The sequence below is a fragment of the Setaria italica genome, chromosome IX (assembly GCF_000263155.2).
Source record: "Setaria italica strain Yugu1 chromosome IX, Setaria_italica_v2.0, whole genome shotgun sequence".
Lineage (NCBI taxonomy): Eukaryota > Viridiplantae > Streptophyta > Magnoliopsida > Poales > Poaceae > Setaria > Setaria italica.
In genome coordinates this window covers 9,540,070-9,567,602 of record NC_028458.1, presented here as the reverse complement: position 1 = coordinate 9,567,602, position 27,533 = coordinate 9,540,070, and the positions used below count along the sequence as shown (strand labels likewise).

The 27,533-nt window shown below is 44.6% G+C and overlaps 4 protein-coding genes and 1 long non-coding RNA gene across 5 annotated transcripts in view; 3 read left to right on the top strand and 2 right to left on the bottom strand.

Moving 5' to 3' along the window:
* Positions 1 to 4,940: 4,940 nt before the first annotated feature.
* Positions 4,941 to 14,031, bottom strand: LOC111255729. The gene is made up of 7 exons (XR_002675607.1): positions 13,722 to 14,031; positions 9,498 to 10,758; positions 8,795 to 8,869; positions 7,319 to 7,930; positions 6,980 to 7,205; positions 6,642 to 6,687; positions 4,941 to 6,052 (listed from the first exon to the last, which is right to left on the bottom strand). It is a non-coding gene; the product is annotated as an uncharacterized LOC111255729 (long non-coding RNA).
* Positions 11,760 to 12,416, top strand: LOC101780923. The gene has a single exon (XM_004982172.3). The coding sequence runs from the start codon at positions 11,908 to 11,910 to the stop codon at positions 12,253 to 12,255; it is 348 nt and encodes a 115-aa protein (XP_004982229.1). The 5' UTR covers positions 11,760 to 11,907; the 3' UTR covers positions 12,256 to 12,416.
* A 157-nt stretch (positions 14,032 to 14,188) lies between the features above and the next one.
* LOC101780517 lies at positions 14,189 to 18,177 on the top strand. Its single transcript, XM_004982171.2, has 6 exons — positions 14,189 to 14,371; positions 14,461 to 14,536; positions 14,984 to 15,091; positions 15,183 to 15,281; positions 16,392 to 16,517; positions 17,680 to 18,177. The coding sequence occupies exons 1-6, from the start codon at positions 14,225 to 14,227 to the stop codon at positions 17,811 to 17,813; spliced, it is 690 nt and encodes a 229-aa protein (XP_004982228.1). The 5' UTR covers positions 14,189 to 14,224; the 3' UTR covers positions 17,814 to 18,177.
* Positions 18,178 to 19,565: 1,388 nt separating this feature from the next.
* LOC101780117 (ARF guanine-nucleotide exchange factor GNOM) lies at positions 19,566 to 24,860 on the top strand. Its single transcript, XM_004982170.3, has 2 exons — positions 19,566 to 20,535; positions 21,106 to 24,860. The coding sequence occupies exons 1-2, from the start codon at positions 19,798 to 19,800 to the stop codon at positions 24,610 to 24,612; spliced, it is 4,245 nt and encodes a 1,414-aa protein (XP_004982227.1). The 5' UTR covers positions 19,566 to 19,797; the 3' UTR covers positions 24,613 to 24,860.
* A 223-nt stretch (positions 24,861 to 25,083) lies between these two features.
* Positions 25,084 to 27,533, bottom strand: part of LOC101779716 (differentially expressed in FDCP 6 homolog) — a 4,701-nt gene continuing 2,251 nt past the window's right edge. Inside the window, exons 7-10 of the mRNA XM_004982169.4 lie at positions 26,885 to 27,116; positions 26,151 to 26,378; positions 25,782 to 26,074; positions 25,084 to 25,665 (exon numbers count right to left, since the gene is read on the bottom strand). Coding sequence (XP_004982226.1) covers positions 25,305 to 25,665; positions 25,782 to 26,074; positions 26,151 to 26,378; positions 26,885 to 27,116 — 1,114 coding nt within the window. The 3' untranslated portion in view covers positions 25,084 to 25,304. The remainder of the gene's footprint in view (positions 25,666 to 25,781; positions 26,075 to 26,150; positions 26,379 to 26,884; positions 27,117 to 27,533) is intronic.

Below are 27,533 nucleotides of genomic sequence, written 5' to 3'. Positions count from 1 at the left end.
TATGTCGTGACATGAAAGGTAGGAACTGCAGGTAGCATGGGGGGGCCCATCACTTGGCACCGGCCTGTTTCTTTGATTTTCGCATGGGGATCAAGGCACCATGAGGACAGCCTCAAACCTGATGTCCTTGGGTCGGTAAGCTTCCCCCGTGGAAAAACGGCTTGGGGGGGGGGCGAAGCTAAAAACATTTTAACGGAGTGAGTAGTATTTAGTTACTTAGAACTGAACACTTTTTTATAGAGATGTGCCATGTGTACAAAACAATTTTATAGAAAACATATTCAGGGTCTCTTTAGGATACATGGCTTCCAAAACATAAGAATATGAAAAACACAGGATTTTAAGTTGCATGAAAGTTGCAATACTGTGAGGATTCAAAATGCTGATGAGTTTCTAAATTAACCTTTGGATACAACATAAGAAAAAATATAGAAACTCAATGTGAGGTCCAATTTTCCTCTGAAATTCCTATGGACCCTGCATCCCATAGGAATCACGAAGAATTCCATAGCGTGCGATCTTTTCTTTGAAAGAGACACATAGAATTTTTTTTCTATATGATTGAAATTATTTAAGTTTCTATGCTTTATCTTTGTTTCAAAGGGCGTAATTCCTTAACCAGCTGGGTAGTTTGTTTACTCGACCTCTGTTCTACCATTAAAGGCTCGCTGTACGAATAGGATCTCACATGTAGACATATATTTTCGGCCATAGTACCCACAGTGCTATCAACAGAAGCAGTGGCACTTCAATGCCTATGCAGTAGGCACTAATACCCCGTGAAAAGATTGATTAGGCACCAATAATTTATTCCTGGAGCTATCAATCTAGAGGCTGACTGCATAAATATAATGAAACAGAATATTTCTGTTGGTGACCAGTATTTTAACAAGCTTCTATGCAGCAATTATTGCCTCTCAGGGAATGACACTGACAAGGCAGTTAGTGAACCACACCATTATGCTGTAGATACTCCTAGAAAAAAAAAAGCTTAATAAACTTATTCTCCAATATACTACTCCGATTCCTTAAAAAAGAAACACAATATACTTGCCCTTTCATAGACTTGGATTCAGATATGCTGCAGTATCTCTTATTGTATACTTTCTGCATTTGGTATTATTGTTAAGCCAAAGTATCAAAAAACCACTTTGTCGGCAGGGCTTTGATAATTGCACAGTCGGTATATCTTAGTACACTATATAGTACTGTTGCTACTATAAAACCCAATAATGTTTTCAGAAAGGGCATTAGGGAGCATATACGCAATGAACACTTGCCAGTTGGAAAAGTTCACATGCTTTGTATTGCGGGGGAAAAAAAATGCCAATTCATGTACCTGAATTCTGGAGCGCTATAGTTGTCTGCTCTGGCACTTTTAGCTAGTGCCGTGGTTTGTTATCATATTGCATTGGCACTTTCTCCCCCAGTCCCCCAATCTGTTGCATGCATGTTACGAATAAGGACATAACCAGCTGCAAGAGAATACATGATTCCATATGATCTTTTTTTTCCGGCATAAACAACTTGTGCCTTCTGTTGAGTTAATGGCACAGCCAGCTGAATAATTTGTTATAGATTTTAAGTTGTGTGTATCCAAAGTCTTGAGGTTTGGAAAGAGGTAGGCCTGGCAGTTGCAGCTGTGAGGACCTTGCATTGTGCAATGTTCTCCACACCATCATTTTTCTAGCCCAAGGGTGCAAGAAACTTCAACATGTCAAGAGATTGGGACCCAGCAAAATACTTTTGTAGGAAATGAAGAGATCATGTCACACTGCTTGCTGCTGCGGTCTGGTGAATGGTGATTTGGCCATAGCATGAAGGAAATATTTTCTCTAGTGGGAGGAAAAGGGACAGGGCACCACACAGTGGCTACCACCAAGTGGTGTCTTATCTAAGTGTGTGCTTGCTTGGTGCTTTAGTGTAGGCCCAGCAGGCCCAAGGATAAAAGTTAGGGGTGTTTGGATTCATGTACTAATTTTTAATTTTTAGTTCGGATCACATTGGATATTTGGATACCAATTAGAAGGACTAAACATGAACTAATTATAAAACTAATTGCATAAGTTATGGTTAATTCGCGAGACGAATCTATTAAGCCTAATCAATTCATGATTAACACATATTTGTAGCATCACATGGTCAAATCATGGACTAATTAGGCTTAATAGATTCATCTTGCGAATTAACCTTCATTTATGCAATTAATTTTATAATTAATCTATATTTAATACTCCTAATTAGTATCTAATGTTTAATGCCCATGACCCAAACAGGTTAGGGTCAAGTGGATTAGAATCAACGGCTACTGATGATGCCTAATGCTAACAAAAAGCCTTGAATCAGAAAGGAGGAAATGAGAGGATCTAGATTCTAGAAGTAGGGGCAACCTAGCTCGTAGTACTACCGCCTTGAGTTGAGCCTACTCCATGTCTCGTGCCATGATTTTGGGTAATTTTGACTGGAAAGTGGTATTGAACACTCTGGTGAAAAAAGTCTCTCCAACAAGGCATGCATGCCAAATCTTTGAATCAAACATGGAGCAATCATGCAGATCCAGGCATGCATAATGCACACAAATGATTATGATCTGCCTGTGGTAAATATGCCTGCATATATGCATGCCATGTGGCTCATGACAGTAACTGTTGGCAGAATTCAACCTTTTTTTAAAAAAAATAAAATAAATCTTCAGGTCATCTATCAGGTACTAAGTCAGAGAGGGATGGGGACATGGTGTCACCACCATGACCCATGTACATTACCATCTGAAAACCAGTGAAGCGAAGCACTCTCATTTGCGAAGCTGTCCTGCTCAGCTCCAGGTGGTGAATTTGTTACATGATGTTGTCTGAGCGGAGTAGTTAATTCTGAGATAGTGGTTACCAATGTGTGGAGCGTCCTAATCACTGAACAGAGTCTTGTTGACACAAATTGTCCGAGGCCATTAATCCAGTGGATGAGATGGCAGATCATGTTGCTCCTCAAATGGTATAACAGTTAACATCTCTCGTTTTTCTGAAATGGCACGCAGGAGTAGTACATGGGATGATTGAGCTGATTGGCTGACATTGATGCAGAAAAATTAGGCCGGTCTGAAATCAAATAATTGAGCTCCTTTTATTTAGGAGTACATCACAATGTCCCTTCAATGGATTGGGTTCTACATCAAATAGAAAAAATCAGAGCACTATTAACTCATGGATAATTGTCTGAACGGCCAGAAACATGTCTGAACTCGGAGGAAAAATTACACTATGGTCGTTACCCAACCAATACTCGTTCACAAAAGTGTACAGTTTATTATTAAAAATTCTACACACTTCAATCTGGTCAGTCAGGCGTTATCCTAGATCAGATTCTTCAGAACTCATCAGAGGATAGAAAGAAAGCACACATCACATCCAACGCACACGTTTTCTTTCCATCTTCCAGTTTCCTTCGTCTCTGTAGCCTCAAGCCCTGAAGGAAAAGCTCACCCGGCTGCAAAGTGCAAACCTGCACTCCTGCAGCCACTGAGCCATGTCAGTCGTCAGCGTCAGTATATCCGTACGAATAGGGCAGGGTCTCCGCGTATGTACATCCGTACCGTGCGTGCATGCATGCGATGCATGCCAGCGCAGTGCTAGGAGGAGCTAGAGCTAGCTGCTGCTGTCTACGAGACGTCTAGACATGGGGCCAGGGCACGAAAAAGAAAAGAAGAGAAAGGGAAATGAAAGAGAAAAAAGAAAAGAAAAGACGCTTCTCTTTTTTGTGATCGATGTCGTGCCATGCCGCAACCGAGCGTGATGGGCGCGTGCAGCTTTCGCTGGTCACCTCATGAGGCCATGGCGGATGGACATGGACCTCTGGATGGAGGTGCTGACCTGAAACGCCGGCGACGCTTTGCGTTGCTTGGCAGTCGGCACTCTCAGCTCGGCCAGCATCTTGGCCCCAACAGCCGGTCGATGACGAGGACTGAGGGGAGCTGCTACTACGAGCAACTCGTGGACACCTTGTTGCCATGCATGCCGATGCACGGGAGGATCGACGCTGATGTGCAGGTAGTACATGGTCCGTGATGGCATGATGGATGGGAGAGACCGGGGAGGGGTCAACGATTGCAATGGCAATGGCAAAGATGTGGCCGGCGTACACAAACGATCTGCGGCACATGTCCTCTTGTTTCGTGGAAGCTAAGTATGGCATCATCCCTGTTTTACAGAAGTTTCATTCGGGTGCATGATCCGACATATGCCTTTCGTGGAAATTTTCATAGTAAATTTCATTTTAAAAAGAACAGCATTTTTTTCACGCGCTTCCGGTGATATTTCAAAGATTAAACACTGTTTCAGATTACTCCGAAGGTGAAGTTTCAACACCGAGCTCAAAATTTCAAAACTAACATTTGACATCTCAAGACGCGCGGACAAAGTTCCAGTCAAGTAAAAAAAAAAGAAGTGTAAAAAATCCACGCAAGTTTCGAAACAATTGCACGTCGCCGTACATCTCGCCGGTTTGATCAAAATATCAAGAAAACTGCCGTTGATGAACAAACAATAATGGCATACTGGCATCCAATTCAAGGCCTGCTTGATTGGATAATACTGCCTTGTACGTCAATCAGGTCATGAACGGCTGCGCTGAAACTCCGAAAAAATCTGGAACCATGCATGCGACCGCGTTCTGCAAAGTCAGTGGCCACCCGGCAGAGCCGTGCGCGCGCCAGATGCAACACAACACCACCAGGTCGAGCCATGGACACCTCCTCTCGCACCTGACGGGCAATTGCATCGGGACACGGGCAGAATTGAATCACCGATGAGAGAGGGAGAGGGAAAGAGGGAGAGGGAGAGGGAGAGGGAGAGGGGGAGAGGGAGCGCTTTGGATCGGAGGATATCACATTCACATCACCAACCCGAGTAGAATGCCATCGATCGATCAGTACAGCACTGATGCCCTTTGAGAACGGGGAGAGATTCCCTTCGCCAGGACTGTCCTCGTGTCCTGTCGTTTTGGTACAAAAGGAAAAACAAGAAGTTTGCGCAACATACACAGGGGTACTCGGGGGTAGTTTTGCATTACCTGAACCCGGTCGAAGTATCCCAAAATCACTAGCATCTTCTGCAACCTTTTACGCTGGAGGAGGGAATCATCACGATCACTAGCCCCTAAACTCGTATCAAAATGCTGGGGGTGCAAGTTGCCAGCGTCACTGTTCATTCTTCATTGCAATCTTTCAAAATGGACTGAACTTTCATGAGACTGTTTTTTTTTTACCACTGTGAGCAAACAGATGAACGGCATCATTGAGCTCGACAGGTACTCTTGATCGAAGAGGACAAGGATTGGTCACTTTTGCATGACCTCACTCCAACTGCTACGCTTTTATTGGGATTTGTGGATCACGCCCGCCCCCTTTTGGCTCCCTTTCCAGGATCCACAGCACTCGCCTGCATGTCTCTTTCTCCATCGCGTCTGCCAACATGTCTGCTGTACTATCCATCCATCCATACAGGCAGCAGTGCAGCACTGAGCTCAGGCCATCATGGACTCTCCAGCAGTGCAGGTTCTGCATCTTTTTGTGATTTTTGTTTAGGCTTGGAACGTGGTGGAAGGGCATTGCTAGCCCTTTTCTTTGTGGAGTTGCTCATGGAAAGGTTCTGAATTTTGTTTACCTGCAGACTGCAGAGCTCGTGATAATTTCCCTGTTGTTTTCCTCCCTCGACTGTAATGGAAGCTCGTGAAACCAACAGCTTCAAGAAGTGAGCGCTACTTCATTTTGCTACGAAGCACAGATGCAGTGCACATCTCAGCAGCAGGTGACTTTCTTTCTCAACTTCTGCAATGAGCCGGGGTCAGAACTCAACTCCCGGGTGCTGCCTTGCTGGGCTTCGATTTTTTTCTTGGCAGATAGTGTTTAGGCCTAGCGCAATCTCTGCAGCCCGAGCAATCTAGCACATGACCTGCCTGCCCTTTTGGGCCATATATGGGCCATCATAATCTATTCTATACTACATTTCAATAGCCCTGCCATCTGATTGTGTTCTCCCACCATGTTAGATAATTTAGCCTGAAAAATATATTGACATAACTGATAAGAGCAAAATGGCGAAAACAGAGCAGCTGTTTATCAGTAACATATGAGGCGAAATCTGAACTAAGAATGTACTTAGTGGCATTATCTTCTTTTCCTCATTTCATTTTGAAGAGAAACTTTTAGCCACCTAACAGGGACAGCAGGACAGGTACCACAATATTTATTGACAAAAACTGAGCTTGTACATATATCTTGCACAATTACGGTTAATCGCTGAGCTAAGACGAGCTCATGCATTCTCGACTTGTGTAGTTTACCTCTTCTAAAGGCCTGGCATTTTGTATACACAGGCACACAACTATGTCTATATCCATCTTTCGAAAAAAAACTATGTCTATATCCTGGTGGGTTGAGCCAGGCAACCAAAATGATTTGTTGGAGTTCGGCAAGAGCAAGGACATGCGTTCTTTTTTCTTTCCTGGGAAAAATGGCATGTGGGTCTTAGGGGTGCATGTGGCTGGGACATTAGAAAAACATGGTCGACACGGTACAGAATCAATGACACCAAGTATAAGGCGAGATAGCGGCACGATCATCTGTTAGGTAATGGACAGGGCCTTACCTGACCTTATCTGTAGCTAGCAACCCCCATGTGCTCACTCATTGGCCTGTGTGCATGGAAGCATGAATACTGTCAAGCCGAATCAACTAAATAAATGCAGACACGATAACAAACTTATCCTCGATCAGATGAAGGATTTGCAGGGTATCAGGAAGGGGGTACGCACCCTAATTCCCCTCGTTTCTAGAACTCCACTTGCTAATTTCTAAAGATTCATAGACCTAAGTCAGATTAATAGTGGGGGCAGAACAGATCTAGTATCCCGAACATGCATGTGAATGCACTGTATACTTTTGCTATTTTTTTACATGGCATATGTAATGTAAGGGAGGAAATACCATGATTTTCATTTGTTTTTCTTTTTTTCCAACGGAAGTGCAGTTGCCAGCTTGTTCAGCAAGTGATAAGCCTCATAAATTCCCAGTACCAGATAAGGGTGATAATGCAGCAGCCTCTCATGCGGATGTGGGAGGACAAGGACAAGGATCACCGTTATCATGTGAGCCTCGGCCACGACATTCATTATCTCATATCCTTTTCCAGCAGCCCTGAAAATCCTGTGACCTGCACGCAGTCACCACAGTAGCATGAGACTCACCAACAAACGAACGAAGTCATTCATAAAGATATCAAGGACACTGTCCATGACGACGGGAAAGTATCAGCAGTTCATGCACCTTTTGTGCATAGCATCAGCAGTTCAATATGGTCATATGGATGCATGCGTACCGGCCCACAGTTCACCGGAAAACCGCCCTCGCCCTGCAGCCGCCTTCTCCTTGCCCGACAACAGTTAGCTCACATGGCAAACGGACAGTGCCATTTGCCGGCCTGTTCCTTTAGACGGCTCACGTACAAACACTGAACCCCACCACGCGTTGGTGCACGCAGTTGCGTAGCGCAACTTGCCGCATCCGCACACATCACATGCCCTCGATCACTCACGCGGCCAATCTCCGCGCCAGCAATGGTGGCCCGCGCCATTCATGCATGGTTCGGCTTGGAGTACAGAGAACAGCAGCATGCCATGGCTGCGTGTCCGATCTTGTCTCTGAAGCTTGATTCACCAGGGGTCCCTCCTGGTGCAGCTGCCACAAGGCATTGCTCATCCTTTTCTGTGTCCAGAGATGAACAGCAATGAATGGCCATGGGAATCGGATAATGTGTGTTGAGGTGCTGCGTTCAAGCCCATGTGGAGGGGGATGGATGACGGTGAAATGTAGCCACCAGTATGTATCCATGATCTGTCTCACTGTCAATGCGTCCCTGTCAATTTGTCATCCAATACCCTGGAGAACAGAAATGAATGGATAAGGACATCTGAAGTGCCAAGATTGATTGGCATGGTGTAGGTTTATTGTAAATAAGTACATAACATTCCTCTTTATGATGGGGAAAATTATATTCTATAAGAGGTCGATTTCCTTTTAGTTTTCTGGAATCAACAACAAGAGGTTCTCTATTCAGTAACCTTATTTGACACATGGCAGGTAATCATGTGTTCCCAGAGGAAAATATCTGGCAACATTTCCATTAAGTTACAAGTTATGAACTGGCGATCCTTAAGATAACGAATTAAAATAAATAAAATATAAATATATTATCAATTTTCTCTTTATCAATTGGGAGAAATGATGAATAATTGCGACCTCCACTGGATCAGTGATGTTCTAGATGTTCAAACATAGCTTTGAACCTTTGCGGTTCAAGTGATGATTACAGTCAGACTTAGCCACCTAGGCCTTTTGACCTTGTTAGCCCAGGCCCTCCAATGGCAAATAGAAGCACATTTGCTTTAGTTGCACTATTCATATCCTCTATTTTATGTAATTGGAACTTACAAAAGGGAAGCAAGCTAATATGAGAGAAACCGAACAACTGAGTTCATGCACCTCCAGCTATATGTTACTGATAGGTGAAACTTACTGTAGCATTTATGCTCATCCATATTAAGCTTCAGCTTGGCAGCTGTCCACTGCCACCGCATGTCCACAGGTTTCATAAGCTACACGTTTAAGCGGGTACCAACGTTTGCTTTGTACCATATTGCGTTTATGCATTAGTCACTCACCAGAAACAACTCATATAGTACCTATACTTGATCACAAGGGTACCTAAACTTTTGCTAGCAATGTAATATACTATAACAGTACCTGTACTATCTGCCTTTACTAGTGTAATCGGGATGGAAATTGGTCTTTCATTGGTCTTCCATGATTGGTCTATATCTGTTCGATTATCAAAATTTCAATAAGTTAATGAACCTTCCAAGTTCTATTCAAACTAAATAATACAGTAGCACATGGATATACCACGTTACCTTTAACTACTTGAGTAATCTACCTGACAACTGATAGGCAATCGTACTAACTTATGACCTATTTAACATTCCCCAGAGTAGCTCTTATGATATCCGAAGAGAAAAAAAACACGATATACTCAGAAGATTATATGCAATTGAGTAGCATCATGTGCAGGGGACTGAAAGTCATATGGCCTGAAAGGGAATACAGAATTCATGACCCCACAATAAAATTGATTGAAACTACGTTTGCACCGTATACAGCACGATGTGCCTATGTGGACGAGCATCACCTCCGGAACGAAATCATTACATGGAGTGGATGATATTGCCTATGGCCAACCTAAAATGTAGCCCTAGATTCTTGTGGTCAATCAAATTGCAAAAAGAAGAAGCACCATGTGCATATAAATGGTATTTAAATGGAAGATTGAGACAGATGATTTACAAGACTTCTTAACTTATCCAGCAACCAGAGTGTAGTTAAAATTTATAATAGTGAAATATGAATATAGAATGCCAGTTGTGCTGTGTCAAGTATACAGAAAGTTTACCTGTGAAGATCAAATACATGATTCTGTTTAGCCAGTAAAAAGAAAAAGGGATAAGATAGTATGGCAGTGGACAATGACTCTTCCAGCTAGCAATAAAAAGCTCCATTTCTCTTGGAAAGATCTGAAAATAAGACAAAGATAAGTGGAATAAGTCAGAATGACAAGCAGAACACGAACCAATATAACAGTAATCTTCACCGAAAGGCAGTAAATGGAAATGAAAGGTAATACTTGATAGTCATGATAATATGATTACCACATACCTGATCTTTTTCTTTCACGCACTGTATCAAGCAGGATAATGACCGGCTTCACCGAAAGGCAGTACAGATTGGACACAGGCAATACTAGAGGAGCATAATGAGTTTTTTTTGGGGGTGGGGGTCGGGGTGGAGTTTGGAAGTCATCTATTGAGTCCCATAATTTAGTAAAAATATGTGTTATACCTTTTTTCACAAGAATTTTTGGTGTGTTCCTGATTAAAAGCTTCCTCAAGTTTAAGCCCCAGCATACAGATTTTTAATTCTCCTTTTTAGGTAAACTCAAGATCCTCTTTGCATTGGATTCTTTCATGGCCTAATCTTTGACGTATTAATATTATAGACCCCATTGTCTGTATGTACTATGCAGTACATGGGACATTTGGGGCCCAAAGCCCCCTTCAAAATGAAATATGGTACAAGAGAAAATGGTACTGACTGCTGAATACTGGATAACAATTATATTTTTAACAAGACAACGGCTAAATCCTCTCATCTTCTCCAAGTGCATTGCTTCTACTTAATGCATCAAACTTCAAAACCATGAATATCAAGTCAAGATTGAAACAAATTGGGCACTGAGGATTTCAGTTTCAGGTGTTCCTTTAGAAAAAAAAAATATTCCACATCATACAGTGTGGTGTTGAATTGTCCAGGACTCCTTGCTGTGATACTTTCTCATTATGTATCTATTCAATCATTCTGCTATTCTAAAAATATGTTCATATACCATAATCTAGCAATATCTCAGACCGCTGTCAAGTCATTAGCATTAGTCTATGCTGCTACAGTGAAACATAAATGCATGAAATCGAAGGGCACTAACCTGGTTGTGACACCAAATATGTAACATGAGATTATAAAACAATTCAAATAAACCAATAAGTCAGCTTTCGAACTTGCAAGTTCAAATTGAAGGACTAATGGGCCCAAATGCACTCACCTTTTCATGAGGAAATCTTCTCTGGAGCCCTCATTTAGTTTTTCTTTTAGTTCTCCAACTGCTTATTTTGAATATCAATTGCTTAGAACACAAACTTCAGCAATAAAATGTACAGCAGTTAAAGCACAATCATAGTTAACATTCCCTGTCAAGTGGTGCATACTTCCATAATGCAGTAACTAATTCATTTCATCAGAGAAAAGCAGCAGACACTCAGCACAGCACAAGATTCCATGGGCCCGTTCAAATCGTAGGAGCCAATCTCTTGCCATCCTTAAAGAAAAGAAGCACCAACCGACTAAAGCTAGACATAGACCATGTCACAAAGAAAGACTTACAAAAGATATGCTAACATGCAAGTCCTTTTAGGACATATACAGGCTCAGAATTATGCAAAGGACTACAATAGGTTATCTCCGGAACCAACTCTGAATCAACTTTGTCTTAAACAAAAAAAAAGGATAACCAATATAGTTTGACAATGACATCCAGCCTAAACTTCCTTTACAAGCGATGACTGTGATCTGTTATGAATCTATGAGAGACATCTTGTTAGTTTATAGAATCTAATCTGGTAGCAGGATGAGATGTCCTCAGCTTGACAAATGGTTGGCTTTTATATTATCAGGAACAAAAAGTTTGAGTTCAAGCATTGCAGGAATCCATGACTGTATAGCACCAGTAATGAGACTTTTCAAAATAGCGCATGAAGTTAACACATTCTTTGCTGTGCTATCTCAAGAGTGTAGCTTTGAGAGTTGGAAAGGAAATAGGGTGGTTGCTAAGGAAACTGAATCTTGAGAAAGGGCTAACAAAAAACTCTTAACCAGAAAAAAGTACTAGGTGGCAAGGTGGGTCGATTAGCATGGGAAAGCGCGCTCTTTCTCAGAATTCAGCAAAGGGACAAACTTTGCATTTCCTGAGGACCCCCAAATTCTCACAGCACCAGCAAGCACCGTCCCCTCTAGCCACCAACTGATGCCAGAGTTTTTTAATGCCAGGCCCAGGAAAAGGCCAGCAAATGAGGCTCACACCCAACTAACTCTGTCTCAAATCTCTGACCTCAGAACATGCACCAACATCTCACCATCATAAATACCCTTCTCCATCCCTCCCCGCCACTGCCTCCTCACAACCATATTAACCTCCCTACAAATAGCCTCCAGTCCAAGAAACCAAGGGGCATACAAAGCAGCAGCAGGAAGCAATGGAGATAGAGTCGGTCAAGTGTGAGTGCTGCGGCCTGAGGGAGGACTGCACCCTGGACTACATTGCCAGCGTGAGAGCAAGCTTCCACGGCCAATGGCTGTGTGGGCTGTGCTGTGAGGCAGTCAGGGATGAGGCGTGCAGGAAGAAGGCTCAGCCGGGCGTGGAGGAGGCTGTGAGGGCTCACATGGCGTTCTGCAAGATGTTCAAGTCGAATCCCGCTGTCCGGGTGGCCGACGGCATGCGGCAGATGCTCCGGAGGCGGTCCGGTGACATGTCGAAGCCGGAATCAGCAAAGAAGTACAGCACCTCGCAGGTTGGAGATGAATCATCGGTGACACTCTACTGAAGAGTTCATCCATCCTAAGGCTTGTAGACCGTCTAGCCCTCTCCTCAGGCTGAAATCCCTTCCACCTTTTGTCAGTTTGCTGTATGTTCTCATCATGCCATCTTCGATTGTACATAAGATTCATGAGAATAGATGCTAGTATTGTCTGGCTTTTTGATGAAGTTGCCTTCTTTCTGTGCTCACAACACAATCATTGAGTTGATAAGATATGCTTAGATATACTAACCTGTTTCTGTCTGGGACCTAACAAAAGAAGGTGAGATGGTTAGCATGTGCAAGCGGTATTGTTCACACCTCAGGTCACCTTGCTGTACCTAACTTGACCCGTGATGCGGACACTACACCCTCAAGGGATCCATGCATATTACCTAGCTGGTGGTTGCACGTTGCACCACAATGTTGCGCTCTTCCCTTTTATAAATTTATACTCATCTGCTTTCTGATTAACGACTAAATCTGCTCGGAAAAAGGGTTAAACTGAATCGAGCTCACTATAACATTGTAACTGTGACATAATACTTCCTACTAGAATTTAAAATTGTGACGCTGCAGTGTTATGGTTACTTTTTGCAAGAATGACCCCTGTTTCCTAAATGGATTTGAAGAAATTAAATTAATTTGGACATTGCAAAAACTTCATCAGTTCAACACCCCTTTCCAAAATAAATACTCTAACACCGAAGGTGATAGTTACACAACTGTACTGTAGTTTCACATTTGGAAAACTCGCAACGTTCACTTTACAGTGGCAATTGATGATTCTGGATAAAGTGAAATGCTAGTTAGCAACAAAATTTGATACTGTGATTTTGTAACAGCTTAACTTATGGTCTAGTTATCTAAATTGGGCACCATGCTGAAGAGTACGACTTTGATTATAGCTCATGGAAGGGAGTAGTTTCTCTTCTTTCTGATCTCACTTTTGTCAGTTATCCACGTCTTATGGCGGCAAAACGGTCACCTAAACTTTTCAGGTGAACAAAGGTGAAAAGTGCAGACCTAAAACCATGCCATCGAAGCTGTACATAGTCAATTAATCACGGTCGAACGTGGCTTCTTCTGAGGATCACATGCAGTCGCTACTGCAGCTGCAGCTGCAAGCCTGCAGGATAGGACTGCACGCATTGGCACTGACACAAAAGTGTAGTATATGCAAGCTAATTTCAGAGGTAGTTCAGAGTTTCAGATATTTTCAAAAAAAGTTCAGAGTTTCAGACATCGGCAGCGGATAGAGAGTTATCATGTAAACTGTGGCACTGACACAAACTGTCGTAACGGCACTGACGCGCTGTGCGGCATTGCAAGCGACCATGCCGTCCAGAACCCAAGCACGATGAGGCATGGGTCATTTCGTAATGATTTCGCATGATCAGGAAAGGGAAACACCGACGGAGCAGCGAAGGCACAACGCCGTGGTGCGCGGCTCACTCGCCACAAGTTAGCACTCGAGTTCAGGGAGCACGCACCTGCGCTGCGCGTGAAGTGGTGCCTGCGCAACCCGTCGAGCACCTGGCGGGCGCGCATGATTCGGGGCCGCCCGCATCCCTTGCCGCCAGAGACCACACCTTCGCAGACGGGAGCCCCCGTCACGATCGAGCGGCCGACACAAGCATCTGCCAGTCCGAGTGATGGATTGCGAGAGCATCATGGCGTCAGGGATCGGAGAGGCAGCGTCGTCGTCGTCGCGTGAGGAGAGCGTGCGAGGCATGGCGCGGCACGCGGTCCGTCGCCGCCGTCGCACTCGACTGCGCAACGGCCGACGGGGGAATCGGAAGATTTGGGGGAGGCAGAAACCAGAACGCACTTGGGAGTTGGGCTTTGCGTCCTATGAATCGACGCAGGCCGGGCCTCGTGTAAACTCCGGAAGCCCAAAGACACGATCTAGTAGGCCCGTGCGTGCTCTTTCGTGTTCCTCAAAATCCCTACAGCCCACTGGGCCTTGAACCCCTCCACCACACTGCGCGTCGCCATGCTGCAGCGGGTCTCGCAGCTCGCGCGCCGCCGCCTCCTGTCGCTGCCGTCCGCCGCCGCGGCCGCTCGCCGGGCTGCGCCGGTGTCCGCGGAGGCTGTTTCCGGCGGAGGATCAATCCCACTGCCCCGCGGCTGTGGCGCCGGGGTACGTCTCCGACCCACTCTTAGATTTAGGGGTTTTGGGTTCCATCCATTCGCGTCTGAGCTCCCATGACGCATGTGATTTCGCATTAGGTGGCGGCGAGCGGGTGGAGTGGTGGCGGCCCGGGGCTCCGGTTGGCTCGGAGTCTCTGCACCTACGACGAGAGAGGTACATCGGGGCTCCAGTGGCTTCATTTCTATTCCTGTGGTTGATCGATCTGATGGGGGTAATTAGGCTTGTCGAATTTTGTCCTGGGAGTTTATCACTTTCCCTGATCAACCGCATAGCCAATTGTTCATACACTCGTTGGTTCTGCTTTAGGCTGGTCGTAGTAGAATTCCTTACTGGATCTCGGTGACACTTTGAAATACTGTTTTCTGGACTACCCATTGTCTCCTCATATTGTTATACGTCACTATTTTTTCGAACCTTGTTCAAACGAAATGATGAGATATTGCTTGCTCAGAGTATTATCTTGAGCAAGAATTTGTGGAGTTAATTTTTTGAGGGCATTGTGGAGTTAATTTGTATGTTCTTTTATTTTCTGGTTCTTGGTGAAAACTGAAAACACTAGTGTGGATTTTGTCTTTTAGCTCGAACTGAACTGGTGCACAGATGACAGGGCGCTTGAGGAGGAAGCTGAGAAGAAATTTGGATGGATATTGAAGATATTCTTTCTAGGAACTGCTGGCCTAGTTGGCTACCAATTCTTTCCATATATGGGTATCAATTCTTTCACTACTGGGATTGAGTTATCTGCATAGGATATTTTCTGTTTGACCTTAAAATGTTACTTTGCCTGTCAAGTTTTCAGGGGATAACCTACTTCAGCAATCTATTTCTCTTTTGCGTGTCAAGGATCCCTTGTTCAAACGGATGGGAGCTTCCCGGTTAGGTCGTTTTGCAGTGGATGGTAATTATTTTGATTGAGCATGTGTGCTGTTCTTAAGCAATTTATTAGAACGTGATAATAATTAGCTGCTTAAACAGAAAGAACTAAACTTGTTGAAGTATGTTAATATAATGATGCTTGTTAATGTATTGATGATGGCCAAGGCCCTTTCCTTCATTAAGATGCTACGTTATAACAAACAACATGAAGGGTGTTATTGTTAATGATTAAGTTATTTTGTGCTTTGTGCTGCTTTTATGATTCATGGAAAATTGCACAAAAGAGTTCATCTGCTAGTAGCATTGTTTCTCTGTTCCATAGATCTAAAAATGTAAGTTAATTACCTGCAGAAAATGTTAGTTAAGTAAGAAACCCTTGAAGATCTATCTCCTTCACACTTGTACAGCAATGTTTTGTAACCCCTAGCTAGCCATGTCTTGTAGAATAATTGAATATGCTACTGTTTTCCTGTTCTGATGCTTAAGATTTAGATCTCTACTGGTAACGAGCAAAGGATTACGATGTTGGCTTGCCTCATTTGATTGCATTTTAGAGCTTGAATTCAAATACTATGAAAAGAAAATTGTTTATCATCTTCTGGTGTGGAGATAATCAGCAAAATATCTAGATCATTGGCTTTTCATCCTATTTTGCGATGAGATGATAATGCACACATGTTTGTGTATTAGAATAATCCAGAATTCCAGTCACCAGTTATTTGGGTTTAATCAACATGGGTCCATGCGTTATGGGCTTCTTGACTAAAGGTTGTCAATTATCATAAACTCTTAAAGATCACTATCAATGTATCATGTCGGCTGCTGTCATTCACATTTTCTTGTCTGCTGTAGTAGTACCCACTTGCTGTGGTCCATAGCTGAATGATGTTGGCCAAGTTCCAAAGTTTTAAGCTGATTCCCAATACATATCACTGCTTCCATAATCTGAGTGCCATTCCTACCTAGAAATACGAAAATTGTCTTATAGCTTCAAGTCTAGGCTAAATGTTCCACTTCTTTTCCTGTTAACTTGACATTTTAACTTAAGTCTTCACTTCATTTGCTTTGTACATTCTATGTCAATTATCTTTATTTTTTATGAAATATTCTTTACTAATTTGTATGGGTGCAGACCAAAGAAGAATGAAGGTGGTTGAGATGGGGGGAGCTCAGGAACTTCTTAATGTATTGGAAGGTGCTAAAGATGATAAAACACGTAAAGAAGCTCTAAAAACTCTTGTTGGACTTTCAAAATCTGGTGAGTAAGAACATACTAGCCACCTCCTGCCCCTGTATCCTAGTTAATTTTAGTTTCTCTGTCACTCCAAAGTGGTTCATTTAAATATTCATCAGTCCTTGCATTGTTGCCTTTACTGTATGCATTCTCATGATCGAAGGGCCGTTGATTAACTTTTGTACGAAAGGAGACCCCAGCGACAAACTTCCGACTAGTCTCTCTTATCTAGGTCGGTCTGTAATGATTACAAGTTCTATGTTGATGGCTGAAGTTTTGAATGTTTATTCTAGATGTTAGAAACCAATAAAGAGGGCCATGCATATCTCAGGTTGCCAAGAATATTGAGATTCATCAATTTCTAGCTTTAGCTTTGTGGTCTGCTAACTGATCATGTGACAGGACTGCCACTTTGGTCCATCTCTCATGAAGTCATGAGTCATGCTCTAGGAGTTTGTATTCATGTTGCTAAACTGGTACTGTTTTGTGCACCTAACATTTAACACGTGCTGTATGCCCATGCTGTGATCATGATTTCTTGCATTTGTTGTTTGTTCTTTTTTTTCTTTTAAAGATGCAGCAGGAGCTCTGCTATAGTGCTTTTCATTGCTAGAAGAAACGAGTTTTACAAGGAAAAAAAATTGACAACATCAAAAGATTCCAACATGAGCACAACAGAGAAACAAAAAACAGTTTACAACTCTAGGAAGAAGCACCAGATCATTCCATGATAGTAGAATAGACTAAGGCCTCTTTTGAATCAATGCCGGTTGCTGCTCTGCCAAATTTATGGCATTAACCCTGCTCGGCGTTGGTCCATTTGGCTCAATGCCATGAGAGTCAAAACTTGCATCACATTGCCTGTTGGTTTTCTCGCCAACTGTTGGCGGAACTCAGTCGCAGAATCCTTCGCCAACAATTTGGCGAGGCAGCGAATTTGAGTCATGAGCTGGGGTCAAATCTGAACAAAGGCTGAGTCATTTGCAGGGCACCCATTTTGACAAAAAATTCCTCAGGTCATGTGAAAAAATGGCACTTGCTTGAACAGAGTTTGTTTGGAAGGTCCACCTGTTCTGTTCCTTCCAAAGGTTCCAACAAACATATATGAATACTGCTATAGTACTTTGTGTCTTGGGCTATCCTTTCCTAGCAGTATTCCTATAACCCTTTTTTTGGCAATGTACAGAAGAAGCAGCAGGATTTTTGGACAGGGCAGGTGCCTATGCAATAGTCAGTTCCACTCCCAACTCCCCAGAATATGCTGAGATCGAGACTTACAAGGCTAGTCTTCTGAAGGCGTTTGATCAGCTGAAGTCATGACGCTGCAATGCCAATGACTACGAGAGTTGATTCAGCAATATGTTGTGGCGGCCAATGCCCTAGATTTTGAGTCGACAGGAATTATATCGAGCACATCCTGGTGGCCTTTCTTTGACCAGGCATCGGTTTGTTGCTGGGAATGTATGTCTTGTACTTTGTTCCAAACAGGCAGCACTTTTTTTTTGCCCTTTTTTGCAGGCCAATAATAAGAGCTTTCTTTGCTTAAAGCGGGGTTACACTCCAAACAGGCAGCACATGGACAGTTGGGTGTTGGTTTGGTTGTATGATGCGCACTGAATCGGACTTTTAGTCGAGGAACACATCGTTTCAGATTCACAATGCCAGTGACGTCTAAAATACTTTCGATGAGCTGAGGCAACATCTGATCTGGTTCTTTTGATGCTGTCACGATCTTAACCTTCCTTGTCGTGAATCATCTCATGTTGTTTTGCGAACAGGCCACCGGTCTCAACTAGATTTTGGTTGTTTTGATCAAACTACCATCTGAAGTTGGTCGCAGAAGAGACCATGCTAAAAACAAGAGCAACCTAGGAAAAGGTCAAGAGTAGGACTAGTCAAGATAGTGAGGTTTTGTTCTTGGTGCTTAAGCTTAGAGCAAGTACATTGTTATACGTAAGCGGTTTCATAGCCCACCTTATGCAGTGCCACGTAGAATTTTCGGTGATGTAGAGGAGAAAGAGTGAAGTGAGAGAAAGAGGTTGTTATTTCGCGTAGAATTTTTGGTGATGTAGAGGAGAAAGAGTAAAGTGAGAGAAAGAGGTCGTTGTTTCGCGAAACAACCATCTTAAAAGCTAAATTTTAGGACTATCAGATAACTCCACAACCATTGTTGCCATACAACTTATAGTATTTCTTTTTCATAGCCATAAATTAAGGAATTATTTAACTCTACCAGACAACTTATATGACAACATATTGTACGGATTATCTACTAAGTCGTCTTAAGATCACGTGTCAATGCATGAGATCACCTATTAGACAATACCAATGTACTTGTCTTTAGGCCCTAGTATTTTTTTAGAGACTAAAAGTAGTCATAATTGTTGGCGCTAAATGCTCCTGATGGTAATGAAACATTTGGATCGGAAGCATGTTAGCCGTACTGTTGCAATTAGGATGCATTCAGAAGTATATTGGTGTCGTATAATAGACGATCTCATATATTAACAGTTTGTCACGTAATTTTGAAACGACTTAAGAGATAATGTGTATAATGGGTTGCCTTATAAGTTGTTTCGTAGACCTATATAATTTCTTAATTTGTGTATATGAAAAGAAATACTATGAATTGCGTGACAATATCAACTCGTACAATGATACGTGGTACTTCATAAGACGACTTACGATATTGATGACACGTGGTAATGCATTCGCTCTTAGCACGTTATACCGAAAATCATAGTTAAAAGAGTTCCACGATGCTCTCACGCCAACCAACTCGAGAAAGCGGGTGCCCGGTGATCAACTCCGACGCATGTTATCCAAACCCCTAGGATCAAGGAAGGATCGTCCCCGGCAAAATAAAATGCGGCTGATGCTGCTGCGTCTACTGCCGAGGTCAGCCAGGATGCAGGATCTGCTCGCTTCAGCCGAGATCCTCGCCGCAGGCCGCAGCGCAACTCGAGCACGGAGCACGGGCCGCGGCCCCCGCCCTTGCTTGACGGCTGGCTTGACCTCCGCAAACCCAGCCGGCCTGCCACAGCCATCGCTCGGCTCACGACGGGCACGGCGCGGATTAAAGCCGACACGAGAAAAAAAGGCGAGCGAGCACGCACGCCCCGCACGAACTCCCCCGTCCTGCTGCTCCCCCCCACCTCGCCGTCTCCACCGAGGCGCGGCCCGCTCGGCTCTCCTCGCTGTCCCCGATCCCTCCCCTCAGATCCGCCGCCCATGCGGCCCCCCGCGCCGAACCCTAGCCGCTAGCAGCCTGCCTGGTCCCGCGCTCGCCGCCGCGCCCCTCGGAATGGGCCGCCCCAGGACACTCGGCGCCGGCGGCATCGACCCCATCGCCGAGGAGCCCCACCACGCGCGCGGCTCCGGGGCCGCCGATGGCGGGCCCGACCAGGCGGCGCTCGCCTGCGCGATCTCCGCCGAGGCCAGCGCCGTGCTCGCCGTCATGCGCCGGGGCCTCCGCCACCCGCGCGCCACCGCGGCCGACGCCGCCGCCGCCGAGCACCCGCTCGTCGCCTCCCTCCGCGCGCTCCGCCGCCTCGCCTTCTCCCCCGCTGCCGCGTCCCCGCCCTCCGCGCTCCCCGCCGCCGCGCTGCGGCCCTTCCTCGACGCCGTCCGCTCCGAGGACGCCGGCGCCGCCGTCACTTCCGCCTCGCTCGCCGCGCTCCACGAGGTCATGTCCCTCACGGGGCCCGCGCTCCCGGGCGCCGCGCTAAGGGAGGTCGTCGACGCCGTCGCCAGCTGCCGCTTCGAGGCCGGGGCCGAGCCGGCCGCGGAAGAGGCCGTGCTCATGAGGATGCTGCAGGCGCTCCTCGCCTGCCTCCGCGCGCCCGCCGCCGCCGCGCTCGGGGACCAGCACGTCTGCACCGCCGTCAACACCTGCTTCCGCGTCGTCCACCAGGCCGCCGCCAAGGGCGAGCTCCTGCAGCGGTTTTCGCGCCACGCGATGCACGAGCTCATCCGCTGCGTCTTCGCGCGCCTCCCGCAGATAGGCAGTGCTGATGGAGTTGACGCTGCTGTAAAACCAGAGGTAAGAGACTGCGCTTTTGCTATTAATAGTCAGTCATGCGTTGAGTTTACAAGTGCCAGTCAACCCCGCACCTCACTCCTGACCATACCAAATTTACTGGATAAAGGAAATTAGCAGCATTGCGCTCGATGAAATGGGATTCTAGTAACCACTTTTTCAATCAAATAGCTTGTTCAGTAATACACTGAGCAAATCAATATAGTTCGCTAGTGTAGGTTCAAACTATTGTGGTAGAAAATCACACGCTTGGTATAGGAATTACCTTTAGTGGTGTTATTATGTCTAAATGATAGTTCTGGGAAATTTATACCTTGATATGGATGGCAGTTTTGAGTCATCTAACTTCATATCTGTCATAACCTCTCTTGGGGATGCATCTGTAGTGCCTCTTATCGAGTGAAAATTGCAAATGGAACTGTATTGTGGAAGTTGGGTAGATCTGAGAGGCAGGGAAATGGTGATTGTTTATCCTTTTATGCTTGATAAAATGTGCAAACAGCTTTAATCCCATAATTCGGATGCATACATGGCTGGTGAAGTTTACTGAGTGTTTTTATATGTTCTCGACAGATGGGTGGCATGGATGTGAATCATCCTTTTGGTATTAGACAAATGGAAAATGGTAACGGAAGCTACATGTCTGAGACAAGTACCTCTGATGAGAATTCTGCGGATGGCAGTGGTCTTGTTGTGGAGCCTTATGGTGTCCCTTGCATGGTGGAGATCTTCCATTTCCTGTGCTCTCTCCTCAATGTTGTTGAACAGATTGGCTTAGATGAAGATCTTCCTTTGTTTGCTCTTAAGTTGATCAATTCAGCAATCGAGCTTGGTGGGTCTTCAATTCAGAAACATCCAAAGCTGTTGTCCTTAGTGCAAGATGAGCTTTTCAGAAACTTAATGCAGTTCGGGTTGTCGATGAATCCACTCATCCTTTCAATAGTATGCAGTATTGCATTGAATCTTTATCATCACCTCCGGACTGAGCTCAAGCTACAGCTTGAGGCCTTCTTTGCTTGTATAATTATAAGGCTTGCACAACCCCGTTTTGGAGCAACATATCATCAGCAGGAGGTTGCAATGGAAGCTCTTGTAGACTTCTGTCGGCAGAAAAATTTTATGGTGGAGATGTATGCCAATCTTGACTGTGATATAACCTGTAGGAATGTTTTTGAGGAGCTTGCAAATCTTCTATCGAAGAGTGCTTTTCCTATCAACTGTCCCTTGTCTTCCATGCACATACTTGCTCTAGAAGGTTTGATTGCTGTGATTCAGGGGATGGCTGATCGTATCGGGAATGCAACCTCACGCCCTGAGCTCATGCCTGTGGAGCTCGATGAATACACTCCTTTCTGGACTGTTAAGTGTGAGAACTTCTCTGATCCTCGGCATTGGGTGAAGTTTGTCCGTCAAAGGAAGTATGTCAAAAGGAGGCTAATGATTGGCGCTGATCACTTCAACAGGGACCCAAAGAAAGGTCTGGAGTTTCTTCAAGGCACTCATCTGTTGCCCGAGAAGCTTGATCCCCAGAGTGTGGCTTGTTTTTTCCGCTACACAGCTGGTTTGGATAAGAACCTTGTAGGAGATTTCCTAGGCAATCATGATGAGTTTTGTGTTCAGGTGCTTCATGAGTTTGCTCAGACCTTTGATTTCCAGGAGATGAACCTGGATACAGCTCTACGTCTATTTTTGGAGACTTTCCGGCTTCCTGGTGAATCTCAGAAGATACAGAGGGTTCTTGAGGCCTTCTCAGATAGATACTATGAGCAGTCTCCTCAGGCTTTCGCAAACAAGGACACTGCTCTACTGCTATCCTATTCGATTATAATGCTGAACACTGATCAGCATAATATGCAAGTGAAGAAGAAGATGACTGAGGAGGACTTCATCAAGAACAACAGGAACATAAATGGGGGCAGCGACCTCCCACGTGAGATGTTGTCTGAGCTATACCATTCAATCTGCCTAAATGAGATTAAGACCACGCCTGAGCAGGGTATGGGATATTTTGAAATGTCTCCCAGTCGTTGGATAGATCTAATGCGGAAGTCAAAGTCTACATCCCCATATATTGTTGGTGACTCTCAGCCTTTCCTTGACCATGATATGTTTGCTGTTATGTCTGGCCCTACCATTGCTGCCATTGCAGTGGTATTTGATCATTCGGAGCATGAAGACGTTCTATTGACCTGTGTGGATGGCTTTTTAGGTGTTGCGAAGATCTCTGCATTTCATCATCTTGAGGATGTTTTGGATGATCTTGTTGTTTCTTTGTGCAAATTCACCACACTATTAAATACCTCTTTGGTTGAGGAACCAGTTACTGCATTTGGAGATGACCTGAAAGCTAGGTTAGCAACTGAGACATTATTTACTATAGCTAACAGATATGGTGATTACATACGTACTGGCTGGAGGAATGTATTGGATTGCATCCTGAGGCTGCATAAGCTAGGGCTTCTCCCTGCTCGTGTTGCTAGTGATGCAGCTGATGATTCTGAACTTTCTCCTGAAGCTGTCCAAGGAAAGGCTGCTCCTAGTGCCGTTCCTCCATCTCATATTCCAGTGATGGGTACGCCTTGGAAATCTTCTGGGCTTATGGGAAGATTTAGCCAGCTGCTCTCTCTTGACAGTGAAGAACCAAGATCACAACCGACTGAACAGCAACTTGCTGCTCACCAGAGAACTCTTCAGACAATTCAGAAATGCCGCATTGATAGTATATTTACAGAGAGCAAATTCTTGCAGCCTGATTCATTATTGCAACTTGCCAGGGCTCTGATCTGGGCTGCAGGCCGACCCCAAAAGGTTGCCAGTTCGCCAGATGATGAGGATACAGCAGTTTTCTGCTTGGAACTGCTGATTGCCATAACACTTAATAATCGAGACCGAATTGTGCTCCTCTGGCAAGGTGTATATGAGCATATCGCCAACATAGTTCAGTCCACAGTCATGCCATGTGCTCTGGTGGAGAAAGCTATTTTTGGACTCCTGAGAATATGCCAGAGGTTACTACCATACAAGGAGAACCTTGCTGATGAATTACTGAGGTCACTCCAGTTAGTTCTGAAGCTCGACGCACGTGTGGGAGATGCATACAGCGAGAACATCACACAGGAGGTTGCGCGCCTTGTCAAAGCAAATGCAGCGCATATAAAGTCACCGATGGGCTGGAGAACAGTATTAATGCTGCTCTCCATGACAGCTCGCCATCCTGATGCTTCAGAAGTAGGTTTTGAGGCTATCATGTTTATCATGACAGAGGGGGCTCACCTTTCACTAGCAAATTATGGCTTCTGCATTGACGCATCCAGGCAGTTTGCTGAGTCCAGGGTTGGTTTAGCTGATAGGTCTATCCGTGCCCTGGATTTGATGTCTGACTCTGTCAGAAGCCTTGCATTGTGGTCCCAAGAGATAAAAGGAGCAGGTGAAGAAGGTGAGAAAAGGCTGGAGGCGATCAGGGAGATGTGGCTCAAATTGCTGCAGTCACTGAAAAAATTAAGCCTAGATCAGAGAGAGGAGGTGCGAAATCATGCACTAGCTTTGCTCCAACGATGTTTAACAGCAACAGAAGAAATCTGCCTCCAGTCCGCAACATGGTCTCATGCCTTTGATCTTGTCATATTTGCCTTGCTCGATGATTTGCTGGAGATCAGCCAGAATCACTCCCAGAAGGACTACAGGAACATGGAGGGTTCCCTTGTGCTTGCCATGAAACTAGTCGCAAAAGTATATCTTCAACTGTTGCCGGACCTTTTCGGCCTTAGCAGTTTCTGCAAACTGTGGCTGGGAGTCCTGAGCCGGATGGAGAAGTACATCAAGATCAAGGTCCGAGGCAAGCGGAGCGACAAGCTGCAAGAAGTGATCCCTGACCTGCTCAAGAACATCCTACTCGTGATGAAGAACAAGGGGATCCTTGCGAAGAGGAGCACGATTGGGGGTGACAGCTTGTGGGAGCTGACGTGGCTTCACGCGAACAACATCTCCACGAGCCTGCTGCCCGAGGTTTTCCCAAGTCAGGAGTACGAGCAGCAGAGCAGTGCCGGTAGCCCGAGAGGGCCCAACTCTGTAGAGGCGTAGTGCTAAAAATTTCACGTGTTGTCTACGACGGCGTGTGTTTAAGTTCATTTGTTTGACTAGGTTACTACTGCTTGTGTTCTAATCCATTGAAAGTGTAAGGTTTTGATATTGTAATCGCATTTCGCCTCCATTGCAAGTATTATAGCATGTGTTTATTCCGGCCAGCTCAGAGACATGTTCCTTGCTGATGGTTACTGTTTTTGTTATATTGACATTAACATGAGAAATTGACGTGCCGTCTCTGTAAATGGAATGGGTTTGGCCGTCTTAGCACGCATTTCCAATTCAACCAGAATACTCATTTACGCAAGGGAGCTGTCCTTACGTTGTACATCTGACATCGCTTTTGCATGCTTCATAAGAATTTAACTGGCAAACCAATCGATCAGGTTATTTTTGTTCAGCTCGCTGTTGATTTTGCCTCGACACCTCGCTCTGCATAATTTTTCACATCACGAAGTATTATGGGAAAGAGCATGAAAATGGGACGAGGTGAATAATTTACAATCCCACAGCCAAACACTACTTATCTTTTTTATTCAGTCATATACTTAAATACAATGAACATACAACCCGCATCGATGCAAAACAACGGCAACAGCAATTCTCTCCAGGATTCAAATCCCTATCAGATTATCAGCAGTCACACCAAATCTCAGAAGGTGGCAGCAGGCCAGCAGCAACCCCGGCCTTCAGGGATGAGTTGTGCCTCCCTGGATATGATCGCTGACCGGTGGGGGGTTGACCACAGGAATATCCAAGCTGCCACCTTCGGCCTCTGGGGAGACCTCCCGCACATCAGCGATCAGCGCCTCCGACTGCTGGAAGGTGCCCCACTCTGCATCGCCAATAGGACGGATGTCTACCCCATCCACGGCCAGTTGGACCTCAGTGCTGTCGCTGGAAAGCAGGACTGATCTAGAGTCGCTTACACAGGCTTTGTCCACATTGTCGTCTGATGCATCAACGTGCTTTGTTAAAGGAGGGGAATTGTCGGCACCGGAGCATGATTCAGACCTCTCTTCACATACTTGCTTTGTGCTGCTCTGTTCTCTGCGACAGTGAATTTTGTGTTCTGGTCATTAGCAATCACATAGTTTGATGAACGAATATAGTTCCGTGCATATTAAACTTTTAACTTCATATATGTCATAGGAATGAGAACAAACCTCTGGACTTGTGATTGGAGAACACCAACCAGAGCTAGAAGCTCTTCCTTTTCTTTCTCAACAGCATGCAGTTTTTCAGCAGCCTCCTTTATCCGAGCTGCAGCATCTGCTTCAGAAGCCCTTGCCTTCTCCTCCGCTCGGGCAATAGTTGCTTCCTGAATCACTGCTTGCTCTCTAGCTTTTCCTAGTTCGGTGCGCCACATATAAGCCTCTTGAAATGCAGCATCTCTTTCCTTCATCAACTGGTCCTTCTCTTTGCTCAGGCTAATAACCTTCTCTTCGGATTGTCTTAGCTGCAATGTCCCCAAGACCATATTTGCGTCATGAATTCAGAAGACCAACAGATCAAAATTGATATGAAATTTTTACCTTAAGCATTGATTGTTCTATTTGCCTTTCCAAGGCTTGTTTTAGGCGCTCAATCTCCACACATAGAAGTCGTCTCTGTTCATCCATTGTATGTGCTGCCGAAGCAGCAGCTTCCGCAGCCTCTGCAGTTTCTGTCAATTTGTCTGCTATTTCCTTTATCGTAGCATCACGAGAACGGATATCCTTAGCCAAATGCTGCAATTCCTCATCTTTCACTCGGAGAGTCTCCTGGATGAGCAAAAAACAGAGCAAGAAGGATTGATCAAATCATGCATGGTGATATAATTAAGAATGCCCCAGTCATGACTCATGCACAATCTGCATGTGTCGCCACACAATGACATCTGAACAGTTTGGCAATGTAAATCATGAAACTACAATACTATTAGCAAAAGTTGGAAGTATGAAACACAACGACATTTTTCATAGCATTCTGTTCTAGTGATGACTTTCATCTAAATTTGTTAATAGCACATTGTATCTTGACTCAGGCATCTTAACTAACATTACACTTAATAGTATCAAATCAAAATATGGAAGAAATGATGCAAATGTAGTATATGATAACCATAAAAGTAAACTTTAAGTTTCAAGTGAATATATTACTGGGATTGCAGCAAAAACTAAGTTAATTCACAAGTGTTAACAATAGAATCTATTTTAGAGAACTGTTATCACAATAGTATTTTTGAACAGAAAAATGAAGTAACAGTTATTAAGAGATGAATGCAGACCTTCATGATTGTTAGGTCATCTAGTTGACCCTCATTGGAGTTATTTGTACCCAACCCAAGAGCTGCCCTCATCGAAACCTTCATTGCTGCTTCTATCTCCTTGGTAGCCTCCATGGCTGTTGCATTAGCATTAGCAACTGCAGTAGCAACAGTGCCTAATGTAGCTGGAGAGCCATTCCCAGCCAAAGAATTTACTGCCTCTTTATGAGCTCGTAGTACTAACTGAGTTGCACTGTTTAATAACAACGGATAACTAGTCAGGATGCAGTAATGAGAATGACTCCAGTGTTGTAGTTTAACTATGCAAAGGAGATGGTGTAATAACAACAAGACACACGGAACTACAGTCAGGATACAGCAACAGGAATAGGATTCAAACTCAACATTGAGTAGCTTAACTATGCAAAGTAGATATCAGCATAGTACCACAATGTGCCAAATTAGTAACTACTGGGCTGAAAAAAAGAAGAATTTAACCGCTACACCACAACATGCAAATTTGATCCGACGGAAGGGTTCTTCAGGTTATTTTATCATTACTAGAGTGCTGAAACTGAAATAGATGATCCCTAGCCTAAGCATGAAGTGTTATCACAAATTCTCGGATCAATCTGAGTGGCAGGGGCGGGAGCATAGTGGTGAACAAAGC